Genomic DNA, 14,117 nt, shown 5'->3' on the forward strand with positions numbered 1-14,117 from the left:
TTGGCAAGTTTCTTCAGAGGGGATTTGTCATTGCCTTCCCCTGAGGCTGAGAGAGTGTGACTTGTCCAAGGTCATCCAGTGGGGTTTTTTTTTTATGGCCAAGCAGGGAATGAAACGCTGGTCTCCATAGTCACAGTCCAACACTCAAACCGCTATGCTATGCTGGTGCTCTACTCCTAGAGAATTTGCTGGTATATGGTATATACAAACCAGGTCACAACACAGGCTACTTGTAAAGCTAATTTCTAGAAATTCTGGAGACAACAACAACAATAATAATGTATTTATGTTTCATTGCCACATTTATTTATTTCTATGGTTAATTAATTTATATATGCCACCTTTCTCCCAAGTTGGACCCAAGGTGGGAGACTGGTATGTTGAGAGATCTTGTAGCACCTTTGAGACTAACTGAAAGAAGTTGCCAGCATGAGCTTTCGTAGACTTCAGTCTACTTCCTCAGATGACCATCTTAGTCTTCTGCAGAAGGACGTTCCAAAAGGTGGGGGCAACCACTGAGAAGTCTCTGGGGCTGAGCAGACAGGCCAAGAAAGCATGGTCCGAACCCATGTTTCCAGGGCCCAACCTGGATCAGCCCCCAAGCTGGCATGAGGTCAGGTGGGTGTTGATATTCCTGAGTGTCGCTGTGCCACAGACCCACTATCACTGCATCCGTTTCATCCAGATACCTCCTTGGATACTTTGGCTAGGGATGGCAAAGATCCAGTGTACGTTTGGTGCCCCTTGCTTCTCTGAGGGTGCTGTCCACATCCTCAGGCCGCACAAACTGAAACGGATCCAATGACTCAGGACAAGCGGGCGCGAAGAGGATCTCTGCCGGACCTGACTCAACTGCGGCGTCCACGTCAGAATGGCTCCAAGCCATGTTTGCAAAGTAAATGTTTCACAGTAGGCCATTGAGTGGTTTTTATCTTATGGGCCAGAGTGTTCCCTTGTGGCTTCTGCTCTGGAACCACAAGCAACTATATCCCCCAGAATTCCCCAGCATTGAGCCAGAGCAGTTAAAGGCCCAATACAGACTGTAGGCCCCATCCAGTTTTAGACCGCTTGAACTGCCCTGGTTCTGTGCTAGGGAGTTCTGGGAATTGTGTTTGTGTGAGACAATAACCTCTGTCAGAGAGCTCTGGCTGCCTCAGAAAACTACAATTCCCAGAATTCCCTCAGTCAGGGCAGGACTCAAACTGGACGAGTTCTGTAGTCTGTTTCAGACCTTTATCTGCTCTGGCTCAATGCTATGGAGTCCTGGGGGTTTCAGTTTTGGGAGACACTGAGGCTTCTCTGTCAGAGGGAGCTCTGGGGCCACAAGAAACTACAATTCCCAGGATTCCCTAGCACTCAGCCAGGGCAGTCCAAGCGGGCTCAAACCTCAGGGGGGTTGGGTCCCATGCGTTGGAAGGCACACAACAACAACAACAAGAAGGCTGAGAGGGCCAGGGCCTTGAGGCCTAGCGCGGCCCGTTCTGCTCAGGCGGAACTCAAGTGCGGCAGGCTCTTGTTTCCAGCCGGAGCCTTGAAGGCGACGGACGCCTGGCTGGCTTTGGCTCAGAAGAAGGCGGCCGCAGCAGCAGCAGCAACATGGAGCGAGTGACGGAGGGCGCCTGGGAGTCTCTGCCGGTGAAGCTCAGCCCTGGGGTCCGGAGGGCTCTGCAGGAGATGGGCTTCTCTCACATGACCCCCGTGCAGGTAGGCCAAGGAGCCCCCCTTGGCTGCAGCCTCCTTCCCCCAAATGCATTTGGGTACAACAACAACAGCAACAATAATGTAAAGGGGTCTTTAAGCAGAGGCTAGATGGCCATCTGTCAATGGGGATGCTTTGACTGAGAGTTCCTGCATGGCAGAATGGGGTTGGACTGGATCAGGGCCCTCCTTGGGGTCTCTTCCAACTCTATGATTGTAGCACCCTTGAGACTGACTGAAAGGAAGCAGTTGGCAGCAGGAGCTTCCCTAGACTCAAGCCTCCTTCCTCAGATGCATTGGGATATACTAATAGCATGAATAAGAATAATGTAGAGAGGCCTTGCAGCCCCTTTGAGACTCACTGGAAGAAGGAAATCGACAGCAGGAGCTTTCCTAGCCTTCAGCCTCCTTCCTCAGGGGCATTGGGATAGAATAATAATATATCTAAATATACTACAATATATGACGGTAGACTACAGTAGACTAAATATTATCTGAGGAAGGAGACCGAAGTCTAGGGAAGCTCCTGCCGCCAACTTCTTCCTTTCAGTGAATCGCAAAGGGGCTACAAGGTCTCTCCACAGACTACCAGAGCTATATCTAAGTATATGACAGTATATGACAGTATACCAAATATTATCTCAGGAAGTGGACCGAAGTCAAAGAAAGCTCCTACTGCACTCCTTACTCTATTGTTTGGGGGCTGATCCCTCGATCAAGACTCTTGTCGAAAGCTCATTTTGTGATTCCAGAAAAGGAATGCCTCCCCAGCAGCAGCATTTGTGCACTGTACTCTTTAATATGAGGGTAATGCCCTCCAAACTATCTTCTGCCAGCGGTCCTCAAAAATCGGACATGGTAGGCTAGCATTCCCCCTAACTTTTTTTTGTTAAAGTATGCATTTGTCTCTCTTTCAGTCTGCAACCATTCCCTTGTTTATGACCAATAAGGATGTGGCTGCTGAAGCGGTGAGTATTTTGCCACTTTTGCCCTTTGGTTGTATGCCGTGCGAAAGAAAATATTCTTGATGTTGTGTGTTTCCATGCCCTTAGGTGACTGGCAGCGGCAAAACGTTAGCTTTTGTCATTCCCATCATTGAAATTCTTCTCCGAAGGGAAGAAAAGCTTAGGAAAAAGCAGGTACAGTGTCACTCTTTCCTCCTGTGTTAAAAAAGAATGGGAAGACCTGGGGTATGATCTTGAGCAGATTGGGTAAAGATAGGTTTCATTGATGTTCAAAGAAGTGCCATATTGGTAGGAAGCAAGCAAGTCTCTTCATGCAGTCCACTGACAAGTGAGCATAGCTCAGTGATGGAGTACATGCTTGGCATGTACAAGTTCAACATCAGGCAGGTCTGAGGAAGACCCCTGCTTGAAACCTGGAGGACCACCATCACTTTGCTATGGAGCTACTTCATATATCCATGTGATTCTTCTCTCCTTGCATGCTAGGAACTTTCTGCTGCTGCCACTCTTGCCCCTGCCGCCTTTATCTCAAGGAAAAGAAAGTAAACTCTTTTCTCATGCAAGTGGTTTTAGTGTTCTTTATTCCTCAAAAAGCAGTGATGGAACAACTAGCCAAATGGTGTAGTGTAGCACTTTTTGACTTGCAGCAGTGTCACAGTCACATATAGGGAGCTTAGAGTCTTTTCAGAGCCCTTGTACTTTCTTGTTCTCCTTCTCTTAGTCCTTAACAACTCTGCTATCGCCAGCTGTCATAAATTCAATGGAAGTCCCATGAGCAAGGCTACCAGTTGCATTTGGAGGAATGAATTGCACATGGGGGTGGTTTGGTTAGCAGGGAAGCCCACACTTCAGTGTTTCACTCCTATTTTGTGAAATCCTAGGTTGGTGCAATTGTCATCACACCCACAAGAGAACTCGCTGTTCAGATAGATGAAGTGATATCTCATTTCACGAAACATTTCCCCCAGTTTAGGTGAGTAGGGGGTTCTGACTGCGAGGAGATGGGCCATAATGCCCTGCTTGGATGAGTTTCTGAGGTTTATGTGTGCTTTGTTTCAGCCAGTGCCTTTTAATTGGCGGAAAGAATCCCATGGAAGATATCGAAAGATTCAAAGAGCAAGGGTGAGTTGCTTACGGGTCAGCCCTGCTGTGTATTTGCTACCTGGATGTCAAATAGTATGAAACTCATCCTACACTGAGTTGCTACAACCATGGGTTAGTAGCACTCCCCTTTTATCTGAATGTGGGATTATTCATGAAACAAGCAACAGTACTGTATTATCACAGGGAAGATATCCGGAAGTCTTCTCCAAAACGGTCCCAAAAGCTTTTGTTTTGTTTGTTTGTATATGTCCCCAACAGTGGAAACATCATTGTAGCCACTCCAGGTCGCTTGGAAGACATGTTCCGGAGGAAATCAGAGGGGCTGGATTTGGCCAGCTCTGTGAAATCTCTTGACATTCTAGTCTTGGATGAAGCAGATCGGCTTCTGGATATGGGCTTTGAAGCAAGGTATTTTCCTTTCTTGTGGAGCCCCCAGGCCTGTTCTCTCTTGATCATCAAATCAGTGCTGCGTCTGTAATAAAGTCACACTTGACAACCAGTGTTTAGGTTACAAGATACCTTTTCATCATAGAGTTGGAAGAGATCCCAAGGGCCATCCAGCCCCTGTTTAAAAACCTCCAAAGAAGGAGACTCCTCCACACTCCTAGGGAGTGTTTTGTTCGCTGCTGCGGGGAACAGGGTTCCTTTGCTCTTGTCCCAGCAGAGCTCCTTTGACTGATCATAACTGTGTTTGCTTGCAGTTTGAATACCATCCTGGACATTTTGCCAAAGCAGAGACGGACAGGACTCTTTTCAGCAACTCAGACCCAAGAGGTTGAGAACCTAGTGAGAGCTGGCCTCCGCAACCCTGTCCGCATCTCTGTGAAGGAGAAGGATATGGCAGCAAGCAACACACAGAAGACCCCTACCCGGCTCCAGAATTTCTACATGGTGTGGAGTTGTTTTGGATCTCAGCTTTCATGTAATACTTGTTAATGATAGGGCTCTATGCCACCTTGGTGATGCTGGATGCTGAAGCATATGGAGACTCAATACTTTTGCCTTTTTTGTTTTCTTAATAATACATAAAGCTTGGGAAAGCTTTTTGGGCTACAACTTCCAGACTCCCCCAGCCAGCATGGCCAATGTACATGCTTGGTTTCAGTGCATTCTAGAAGTTATAGTCTAAAAAGTAGGTTTTCCAAGTAATAGTTACACTGGATTTCTTGTTGGTTTTGTCTGATCATAGTACTTGATGGTTTATAAAGTCACATAAGCAAAGGAGCCCCAAGGAGTTTCAGTTTAAATTTGGAAAGTGGAAGGAGAGAGTTGGAACTGAATGCCAGCAAATGCCCTTACATGTTTTAGCAAAGAGTTTTGATGTGGGAGTTGAAAGCCCCAATATTCTATTTCTCTGCTGTCTGCTGCCATGCCTTTATCCATACCTGTTTTGTTTCTGTTCTTGGAATTTAGATCTGCAAAGCAGATGAGAAATTTAACCAGTTAGTTCACTTCCTTCGTCAACACAAACCAGAAAAACATCTTGTCTTTTTCAGGTAATGCCAAATGGGACACTCCATTGCCTTTTATTTGTATTCATTGAACACAGGGCTGGACAGTCTTTAAGCTTGCAGGATCTGTTGAAGGCAAGGGGTGGAGGAGATCCCAATATTTTAGACATGGCAGATGATTTGTCTGTTTATATAGGGAGATTTATTTCAAGATTTCTTTACCCATTCCTTCTAATATACCTTTTTAGGGTGGGGTATAGCAGCCTTACTCATGCTAGCCTCTCTCAGTCTTGTCTTTCTTTGTGGTTTTGGACACATACAATTGAGATTATTGGCGCTGTCTTTTTCATCACCTTTTGTTTCTGTAGTACTTGTGCCTGCGTGGAGTATTATGGGAAGGCTTTGGAATGTTTGATTAAGAATGTGAAAATAATGTGCATCCATGGGAAAATGAAACACAAACGGAATAAGATCTTTATGGAATTCAGGAAACTTGCAAGGTGAGAATCCTTTTTGCAAAAGCTAATTCAGCCAAACGCTTGAAATTGTTAGTGTGTGTCCCTGTGTATACGGAAGTATATATATGTGTGTGTGTGTGTGTGTAGTTTTATTCCATGTTTTGATTTAGGTGTAAGACTATTGGGCGAACTGCTCAGATTTTGGAATTGATCGTTTCAGAATTGCATATTTAACAGCCAGATTGCATACTTGTGAGAATCAGGACACTTAGTTCTTTCTCTTTTCATATAAAAACGTTGCATTTTCCTTCAACATCCTAGTGGCATTCTGGTTTGCACTGATGTGATGGCCCGGGGCATCGACATTCCAGAAGTGAATTGGGTTTTGCAGTATGATCCTCCAAGTAATGCAAGGTACCTTTCCTCTCTTAAGAATGGAACCAATTTTTAATTGCCAGATTGGGTTGAGCTGGAGATGACCAAATAAGATAGTACGATAGTAGTAATGTACCAGTGGAGGAATGTCTCCTTGTTTTCAAGTAGCATGTGATCCTTAATAAGTTTCCCTCTTGCTGAGTTGCTTTTTTCTCCTCCCTTTCAGTGCTTTTGTGCATCGCTGTGGCCGCACAGCACGCATTGGCCACTTGGGCAGCGCACTTGTCTTCCTGCTTCCCATGGAAGAAGCTTATGTAAATTTTCTAGCTATTAACCAAAAGGTGAGTTGACTATTTGATTTTCAACAAGGATAAAAGAGTGTGTCTAGGTTCTGTATTTAAGAAAGCTCCTGAATATGGATTTACTCATCCAGTAGTTGTTGAGTGCCTGAAATTTTCTCTGCTGTACAAATAGTGAAAGATAAGATGGTCCCTGCTTACAACAAATAGTTGTGTAGCACCTGGAGCTCTAAGATTATACTCCAGGCATCCGAGAAAGTGGGTTGCAATCCATAAAAGCTCATGCTGTATCTAGTTAGATATAGCATGAGCTTTTGTGGACTGCAGCCCACTTTCTTGAATGCTTGGAATAAGTTGCACATGGTTGGGGATGGGATGCTGATAATGCAGAAAACATTGTCATCTTATGGTGCCTCTTTTCCTGCTACAACACAAACATCCATTTTAAAGCTTGGCCACCTTGAATTCAATTTTGGGAAAAAGGTGGGATATAAATTCAATAAAATAAATAAATAAAGCATGTTAAAAGTGGGGTTAAATACCCAGCTGGCCAGGAGAACATTCTCTGTCTCTCATGATAAAGTCACTAGTGGTAATATCTGCCTGGGAGTGGGGAAAAGTCGCAGTTGTGGTTTATCCTGTTTTTGTTGTCTTTTCTACAGTGCTAGATTTGAATATTGAGCCAGTGTGGTGTAGTGGTTTGTTCATTTGACTAAGATACTGGGAGACCTGGGTTTGAATCCCTGCTCGGCCATGGAAACCCACTGGGTGATCTTGGGCGAGTCACATACTCTCAGCCTCAGAGGAAGGCAAAGGCAAAGCCCTCTAAACTAAAATATTGAAAATGTAATGTGACGTTTTAAACTAGCTGAACAAAAAAATGAAATTATTCCAGTGTCTGAAATTGGGTTCCTTTGAATAGTGTCCCATGCAGGAAATGAAGCTTCAGAATAATGTGGCGGATGTCCTCCCCAAACTGAAGTCTCTGAGTTTAGCTGACAGAGCTGTATACGAGAAAGGGATGAAGGCATTTGTGTCTTACGTGCAGGCCTACGCCAAGCATGAGTGCAATTTGATCTTCCGGCTAAAAGGTAAACTTTGCAACCTGCTTTTTTATTTATTTCTCCAGGTTTACTTGTTAAATCTTAAACTGGCTGCAGGTGGTGCAGAAGATCATGGGTCACTTTTGGCCAGAGAATTAGCAGCTGTAGGGAGCTTGTTTTTGTCTTCCCACATTAGAGAATTCTGCTATGTATTCAGGTGTTTGTTTCAAGCTTTTCTCCTCACTCAGATGTTTGCCACTTCTCTTCTTGCATGTATTTCAACTTCTAAGACCATGTACATCTTCAGCTTGTTCTCATTATAAAAAAAGCCCTATGGTTTGTCATGAATCTGAACTGTTCCACTGGGTCTCTGCTTAGTTATTTGACTTGATCCATCCATCTCTCTTCCCCCTTGCAACAGACCTGGACTTTACCAGCCTGGCCCAAGGCTTTGCTTTGCTGAAGATGCCAAGGATGCCAGAGCTAAAAGGCAAATGTTTCCCAGATTTCACACCGGTTGATATTGACACAGACTTGATTGCATACCAAGACAAGAACAGAGAAAAACAGAGACAGAAATTTCTGGAGCAGCAAAGGACAGAGTGGCAGGAACAGGGAAGGAGGAAAAAATTTACCAAGAATAAGGCCTGGTCCAAACAGAAAGCCAAGAAGGAGAAGAAGAAGAAAATGACAGCCAAACGGAAAAGAGAAGAGGTGAGTTAATGGTGTTTTGTATTGGACCTAGCAAGGTTTTGGTTTATTTGTTTTAGAATGCCAAAGGGGTTTGTGTGTGTGACTCACCCAGTGGTTTTCCATAGCCAAGCAGGGATTCAGACCCTGTTCTCCAGTCATAATAGTGCAAACCACTACACCGGCTTTGTGCTAAATTTTGTTTGTTATCTGACTGCAGGGGTCCGATGTAGAAGATGTTGATATGGAGGAGCTATTGAAGGACACACGACTCCTGAAAAGGCTAAAGAAAGGCAAAATCAGCGAGGAAGAGTTTGAGAAGAAACTATTGTGCAGCACTCGGGAAGCTCAGACAGAAACCATAGATGGCTCAGGCTCTGAAGGATAAAACATCAGTTGTGAGAATTTGTCCTTTGGGTCGCATTAAAACAGACTCTTTCCTATGTAACAGATGCTTTTGTGCTTTTGATATTGGTGCGATTGTACAGGCGGGTTTCCAGAGGTACAAGTGGTTCAGTCTGGAACACAGGAAGCTGCCTTTCTACTGAGGTAAAGTATGGTCGGCTCTGATGAGCAACACCATTGTTTAGTGGAGTCTTCATACAATCAATGCAAACATATCCCTTTTGTGAAACATTGACAATTCATTACCTGCACTTGGCTCACTTTTGTGTGTGTGTTGTGTATAAGCTGCTTCTTTAACAAGCTGCTAAGCAAAATCACATCAGCCTCAGCACACCAGGAGTGGAGAGTTTACAAGTAAAGTTTAATAAGTTCATCACTGACAGCAGAGGGGGTCAAGACCCCAAGATCTGTAAAAAGCAGTGTGATCAGTGAAGGGGATGTATAGTCAATCCAGGGATGCTCCACCATAAGCGCCTTACTTTTCTTCAGCGTATCTGCTTTGTACTAGGAAAAGACAACAAGGGGAGAGGGAGACACAAGTTACCATTTTCTGAAAAAGGTAACAGCAAGACTAAACCAGAACAGAGAAGGCTGTTCTACAGAATGGAAAAATGCCAACTGCCACTAGTGGAAACCCTTGGACTGCAAATATTCCTCATCACTGTCCCCACAGAAGCACCCACAAGGAGGACCCCAAAACACAGGCAATTGTATCGACATGCCCACAAAAACTAGTTCTAGCAGTTTTCATATCCATGTACGTACTTTGTAAACGTAATGGGCCTGAATTGCCGATGAAGGAAACCATCATGATAACCTACATCATAGTAGAATACTAGTAACTTTCAGTCAACAAGCAGATAAACAACAGTCTAGAAACCTTGAGACAATCCTCTCCAGCTATGTTCTGGTGGTTCTGGTTGCACATCGGTTTTAAAGATCAGGTTTTAAATTGTTTTAACATTTCCACCCAGATGCATATCACAGATTTTTAAAGTATAAACAACTAGGAAATATATTTTTCCAAACTTAAATTACCTTAAATTTATCTGGGACATCCTGCTGGTTCAGAGGGAAGAGCCTTACGAACTTGAAACTCTCTGCAACCACGTAGAAAGGTTTGTTCTGAGCTTTGGCACACACAGCCATTTGATTTGTGCCAATCTGCAAAAATAGTGAAGTTGGGATAATGAACTGAGTAACTTCCTTGCTATGGTTCAAAAAAAGAGAAAGCTTAAGAACAAGACCTAGCCAAATGTTCCACTGTAAAGACTCCTGCACTTTCCATTGGCCCATTAAAAATAATGGAATTTCAAAGTACTAAACTTTGACTACATCCCATCTTAAACAAATACCTTTTAGTACTTTACTTAAATAACCCAGTTCAGTCAGATGCCAGCCACAGATGCTGGCGAAACATCAGGAGCAAACTCTTCTAGAACTTGGCCACAGAGCCCGAAAGACCCACAAAAAACTATGGATGCCGGCCATGAAAGCCTTCGACGTCATAAAAGAATTTCCCTCCCCGTTTTGCTGATGGAAGCTTCTGCTAGATCAAAAAATTCTGTCAGTGGAAAGACCTTTAATGTTTCGAGATCTTTCTGTACCTTATTAATAATTCCTCCATTTTCCACTACCCCTTCAGCGCCAACTATCACCAGGTCCACTTTTTCCATGATATACCTGTTTAAAAGAAGGGAAAAAATCAAATGCATATACTACATTAGGAATTATTTTGGTACTTTTAAAAACAACAACAGAGTCTAGTTCTGCTAAGTTTAAACCACGGATTTCTGGACTAGAATCCAGAAGAGTTATATTAAGGTGTGCATGTGTGTGCACACCTTGATGTGTGCATGCCCTGTGGGATTTGGACGCTGTGTCAATCGTTGCACTAGGAGGCCCTTATTCTTGCTTTGGATGCACTAGAAACTTCGATTCAACTTCCAGACAGTTCCGTGTGGGAAAATAGGACCCATTTCTTTAAAGAAGAAGCAAGAATCATTGCATGCTGAAGGACATAGGTTCAATCCCTATAATCTCTTTACAAAAGGTCAAGTAAACATTGCCCACAAACTTACCCAACAGCAGCGTCTAGGATTATCGTCACAGGGATGCCCAGTTTGGTGAGGGCCTCAGCCATCTTCTGCCTGTGTAATTTTTAGGATATTATCTTCAAACCCATTTTATGAAAATCAGTACTTTGATGCTACATACGATTACATGGAATGGGTAGGATCGTATCAAGTTCATTCTCAGAACAGACTTAATACATTTTATTATTGTCTTATTAAATCCCCACTCCTTTTACACAAGACAGTTTAAGGAAGAGGTGGGGAACCTTTGATCCTCTAAATGTTTTGGTCTACAACTTCTATCAGCCCACCCAGCCTGGCCAAAGGTAAGAGAATGGGGGAGTTGTAGTTCTAAATATCTGGAGGACCAAAGGTTTTCCACAACTGGTTGGAGCAACTGGGATGTTCTTGAAAGGCTTCATGTTGCAATTCTAAACATATTTACCAGAGAGAAAATTCCATTGTACTCAGAAGGCTTTAGCTGAATGTGCAGTAAAATCCCATGCAGTGTTTACTCAGAAATTAGCTCTTCTGTGTTCATTGGAGCATGTTCTCAAGTAAGTGTGCATACAGGATGACATCTTAAATTCACAGAGATGAAAATCTGTCCAGGTAATGAATGAGAACAAATGGCTACTATTGTTTGCACAAATCCTCACTAGCAATCGCGAAAGCAAGAAAACCTTTCTACTTGCCCTGCTTGATCCGGCTGTGATTCAGTGACGTAGACACTGAAACGTTTCTTTGCCTTTACAGCTGTTTCCAACACTTTCAGGACCACTTTTGAATAAGCGTGCGTTAATATTCTCTGAAAAAACAGTATATAAATTCTTTATTTTATGACCGATAATATAAACCACCCAGTTCTTGTCAGAGAAGATCAGCATGTGCTGTCTGTCTCCACCTCCCCACAATGGAGCTAAAAAAGCAGCTTTTTTCGGGATGTTGCCCTTACTCTAGATGCATTGGACTACAACCCTCATTATTAGGAGAACCACAGATACTCTAACCTTGAATAAGCAAAATGACAAGCATTTTTCAGCAGAGGCTGGATGGCCATCTGTCAGGATGCTATAGTTGTAGAAGACCCTGTACTGAGCAAGGAATGGTCTTGAAGTCCTCTAAGGTCCCCCCAACTCTAATATTTAAATGATTCTATGGCTACTTCAGCTATGAGAATCACAGACTATTATACTTTGTGGCCAGTACCAACTCCCACACATGCACAGGGCAACTGTAAAATACATAAAATCAGACTAAGTCCATTCCTTTGTCTTATGAAGTCTAGGCTTACTCACCCCACCATCTTTGACAAACGTATGGCAAAGTATGGCAATCTTGTTCCTTGAATCAGAGATCCTCCTGAGGAAAAGCTCTCCTCTCTCAATCATGATTGCTTTACATTTGGAATAATCCTGGAGATAGCAGCAAGAGTTGAAGTTGAGAGATGACAGAAGAGGAACAATTAAACAAGCTAGAACATGCCTTGAGTATTATGCTTAGCATGCTTGAACGTATTTTTAAAAATGGCTGGGGTTGACACATCCTCTACTATAAAAGCCCTTCATCATCATAGCTAGGTGTATTAAATCTGGCTGCGATTAGATTTCCCCCCAAATGTATCAGCACATGCTCAGAAATTCCCTGCTACCATTCCTATTACTTAATACACACCATGGCTGAAACTAGTTCCAAAATTCAACACTCACAGCAAGTATTTCACTGCCACATGGTCTGCAACTCCTGCAGGTCTCTTCATATAATAATGGGTGATGCAGTAAAGAAAACAACTAATTCATGGCTGTGGTTCTACACGCTTCTTACAAACAGCAGAGTGATACTCACTGGGTTCTCCAAAGATGTGAGACTGATGAACCGTAAGAAAAGTTCCCCGCCTGAAGAAATGGCTACAGAGGAATCGACGCCAGTGAGCACTTCGATAGCTTGCTTGAGATTTGCTCTCATCCCCTGAATTGTCTCACCTGGCAAAGAGAGAGAAGCAAGAGGGAGTAAGCTACAAAACAATGTAAACCAGGAATTGGATCAAGGAAGCCTTGTAGAAGTCTCCTTTGTGACTAGAATATCCAAGTGCAAAACAGTGGCTTCCGAGGGCAGAGCCAAATGAAAAATGGTGGCTCAAAGGATGAGACCACTTGTATGTAATGACAGAGACAATGAAATGACTAGTTGACACTACAACTGACATTAGAGATGCTACACAGATCTGTAAAAGTAGCTTGTAGAGTGTCATAACAATTTGACAACACCAATTCATATTCTTGCAGTCAGACTTCACATATAACCGACCATTTTACTCACGAGGATGAATTTTTAATCACGAACATGTGTCGCCGTACCCTAAATCACCCAATTGCAATGCCAACCTAGTCCTCTACTGAACTCCTCCTTCAGCCCTCAAATCTGGGGCTCAGCCCACACAGTCCCAAGCCATTACGTGCCTTTGTCTCGTTTCAAAAACTCCAGCAGGACGCGGATGGCAGCCACGGCAGAGGCAACGTCAGGGTCCTGCCTCATCTGGGTGTTAAAAGCTTCAACTAGCTCTGAAAAGAAGCAGGGCGGGGGAGAGAAAAGACAAAGCAGAACGTAAGCAAGGCTCTGGTTTCTTTTCCTACAAGCTCCACATGGCCATTAAAGTTACGAATTCCTAACAGCATTGCTTAACTTGTTGTATTGTCCTTGACTGGAAGATTTAAAACATCCACAGGCACCCAGGGAGGGCCTGAACAGACAGGCCAAAATAAAGCTGCTTCAGGTCACTTTGGAGGTATGCTGTTTAAATGATGCGCGCATCTTAAGAGGCCAGAAGCTGCACCAAAGCTACGACCCAGTCCTTAGGATTTGGCGCAGCTTCCGGCCTCTTAGGACTCATGCAGCATTTAAACAGCATACCTCCAAAGCGACCCGAAGCAACTTGATTTTGCCCTATCCGTTTGGGCCCATTGCAACAACCTTTTAACGCCTGGTACGGTTTTGAACCTGGACTGTTTTTACTCTGTTAGCCGCCTGGTGGGTTAGATACTGAACGGTGTTAACAAGATGTAGAGAGATCTTGTAGTACCCAGGAGACTCAGGGCCCAAACGCACTGCAGAAATCACCCAGTTGGAGACCACTGGCTCAGTGCTAGGGAATCCTGGGAACTGCAGCTTTGTGAGCCACTGAGCCTTCAACTACAACTCTGGCTCAGTGCTACAGGATCCTGGGAATTGTAGTTTCTCCAGAGCTCTCTCTCTCTCTCTCTCTCTGACACAGGAGGCTCAGTGTCTCACAAAATGACAGTTCCCTGAAGAAGCATTGAGCCAGGGCAGTGCAAGCGGTCTCAAACTGGATCATTTCTGCCGTGTGTCCTCTTTCCTCGTTCGGGGAAGAGGGCTAGGGGCTTCTCCAAGGGCGGCTGCGATGTCTCTCGAAAGGCAAAGGCCTTACCTGCTTCGTTCATGGCGCCTCGCCTGCAGCCTCCTCTGCCTCGCAGTCCAGCCAAAGCGGAACCTCAGGCGCCCTGCCCTTGCGCTCCGCCGGAGCCCTTTCCGCGTTG

At 44.1% G+C, this 14,117-nt stretch overlaps 2 protein-coding genes across 2 annotated transcripts; one reads left to right on the forward strand and one right to left on the reverse strand.

Moving 5' to 3' along the window:
• The first annotated feature begins 1,268 nt into the window (after nucleotides 1–1,268).
• DDX55 (DEAD-box helicase 55) lies at nucleotides 1,269–8,531 on the forward strand. Its single transcript, XM_042441741.1, has 14 exons — nucleotides 1,269–1,704; nucleotides 2,616–2,666; nucleotides 2,751–2,837; nucleotides 3,545–3,636; nucleotides 3,723–3,785; nucleotides 4,026–4,175; nucleotides 4,469–4,658; nucleotides 5,181–5,263; nucleotides 5,587–5,718; nucleotides 5,998–6,090; nucleotides 6,278–6,392; nucleotides 7,273–7,441; nucleotides 7,815–8,107; nucleotides 8,304–8,531. Exons 1-14 carry the CDS (start codon nucleotides 1,597–1,599, stop codon nucleotides 8,469–8,471), a joined length of 1,794 nt encoding a protein of 597 aa, XP_042297675.1. The 5' UTR covers nucleotides 1,269–1,596; the 3' UTR covers nucleotides 8,472–8,531.
• A 297-nt stretch (nucleotides 8,532–8,828) lies between these two features.
• EIF2B1 (eukaryotic translation initiation factor 2B subunit alpha) lies at nucleotides 8,829–14,113 on the reverse strand. Its single transcript, XM_042441742.1, has 9 exons — nucleotides 14,009–14,113; nucleotides 13,023–13,124; nucleotides 12,409–12,545; nucleotides 11,862–11,978; nucleotides 11,259–11,371; nucleotides 10,570–10,638; nucleotides 10,096–10,171; nucleotides 9,527–9,652; nucleotides 8,829–8,992 (listed from the first exon to the last, which is right to left on the reverse strand). The coding sequence occupies exons 1-9, from the start codon at nucleotides 14,019–14,021 to the stop codon at nucleotides 8,837–8,839; spliced, it is 909 nt and encodes a 302-aa protein (XP_042297676.1). The 5' UTR covers nucleotides 14,022–14,113; the 3' UTR covers nucleotides 8,829–8,836.
• Nucleotides 14,114–14,117: the final 4 nt, after the last annotated feature.

This window comes from Sceloporus undulatus, chromosome 10, assembly GCF_019175285.1.
Source record: "Sceloporus undulatus isolate JIND9_A2432 ecotype Alabama chromosome 10, SceUnd_v1.1, whole genome shotgun sequence".
Taxonomy (NCBI): Eukaryota; Metazoa; Chordata; class Lepidosauria; order Squamata; family Phrynosomatidae; genus Sceloporus; species Sceloporus undulatus.

Bases quoted from the DNA above. Each gene is read 5' to 3' on its own strand.
- DDX55 (XM_042441741.1), top strand. From the start codon at position 1,597: ATGGAGCGAGTGACGGAGGGCGCCTGGGAGTCTCTGCCGGTGAAGCTC. The intron at 2,838-3,544 runs GTACAGTGTCAC...GTGAAATCCTAG, and splicing joins AAAAGCTTAGGAAAAAGCAG to GTTGGTGCAATTGTCATCAC. The intron at 4,176-4,468 runs GTATTTTCCTTT...GTTTGCTTGCAG, and splicing joins GATATGGGCTTTGAAGCAAG to TTTGAATACCATCCTGGACA.
- EIF2B1 (XM_042441742.1), bottom strand. The intron at 11,372-11,861 runs GTGAGTAAGCCT...CTGTTTTTTCAG, and splicing joins CGTTTGTCAAAGATGGTGGG to AGAATATTAACGCACGCTTA. The intron at 10,639-11,258 runs GCAAGTAGAAAG...AAAATTACACAG, and splicing joins TCACAGCCGGATCAAGCAGG to GCAGAAGATGGCTGAGGCCC.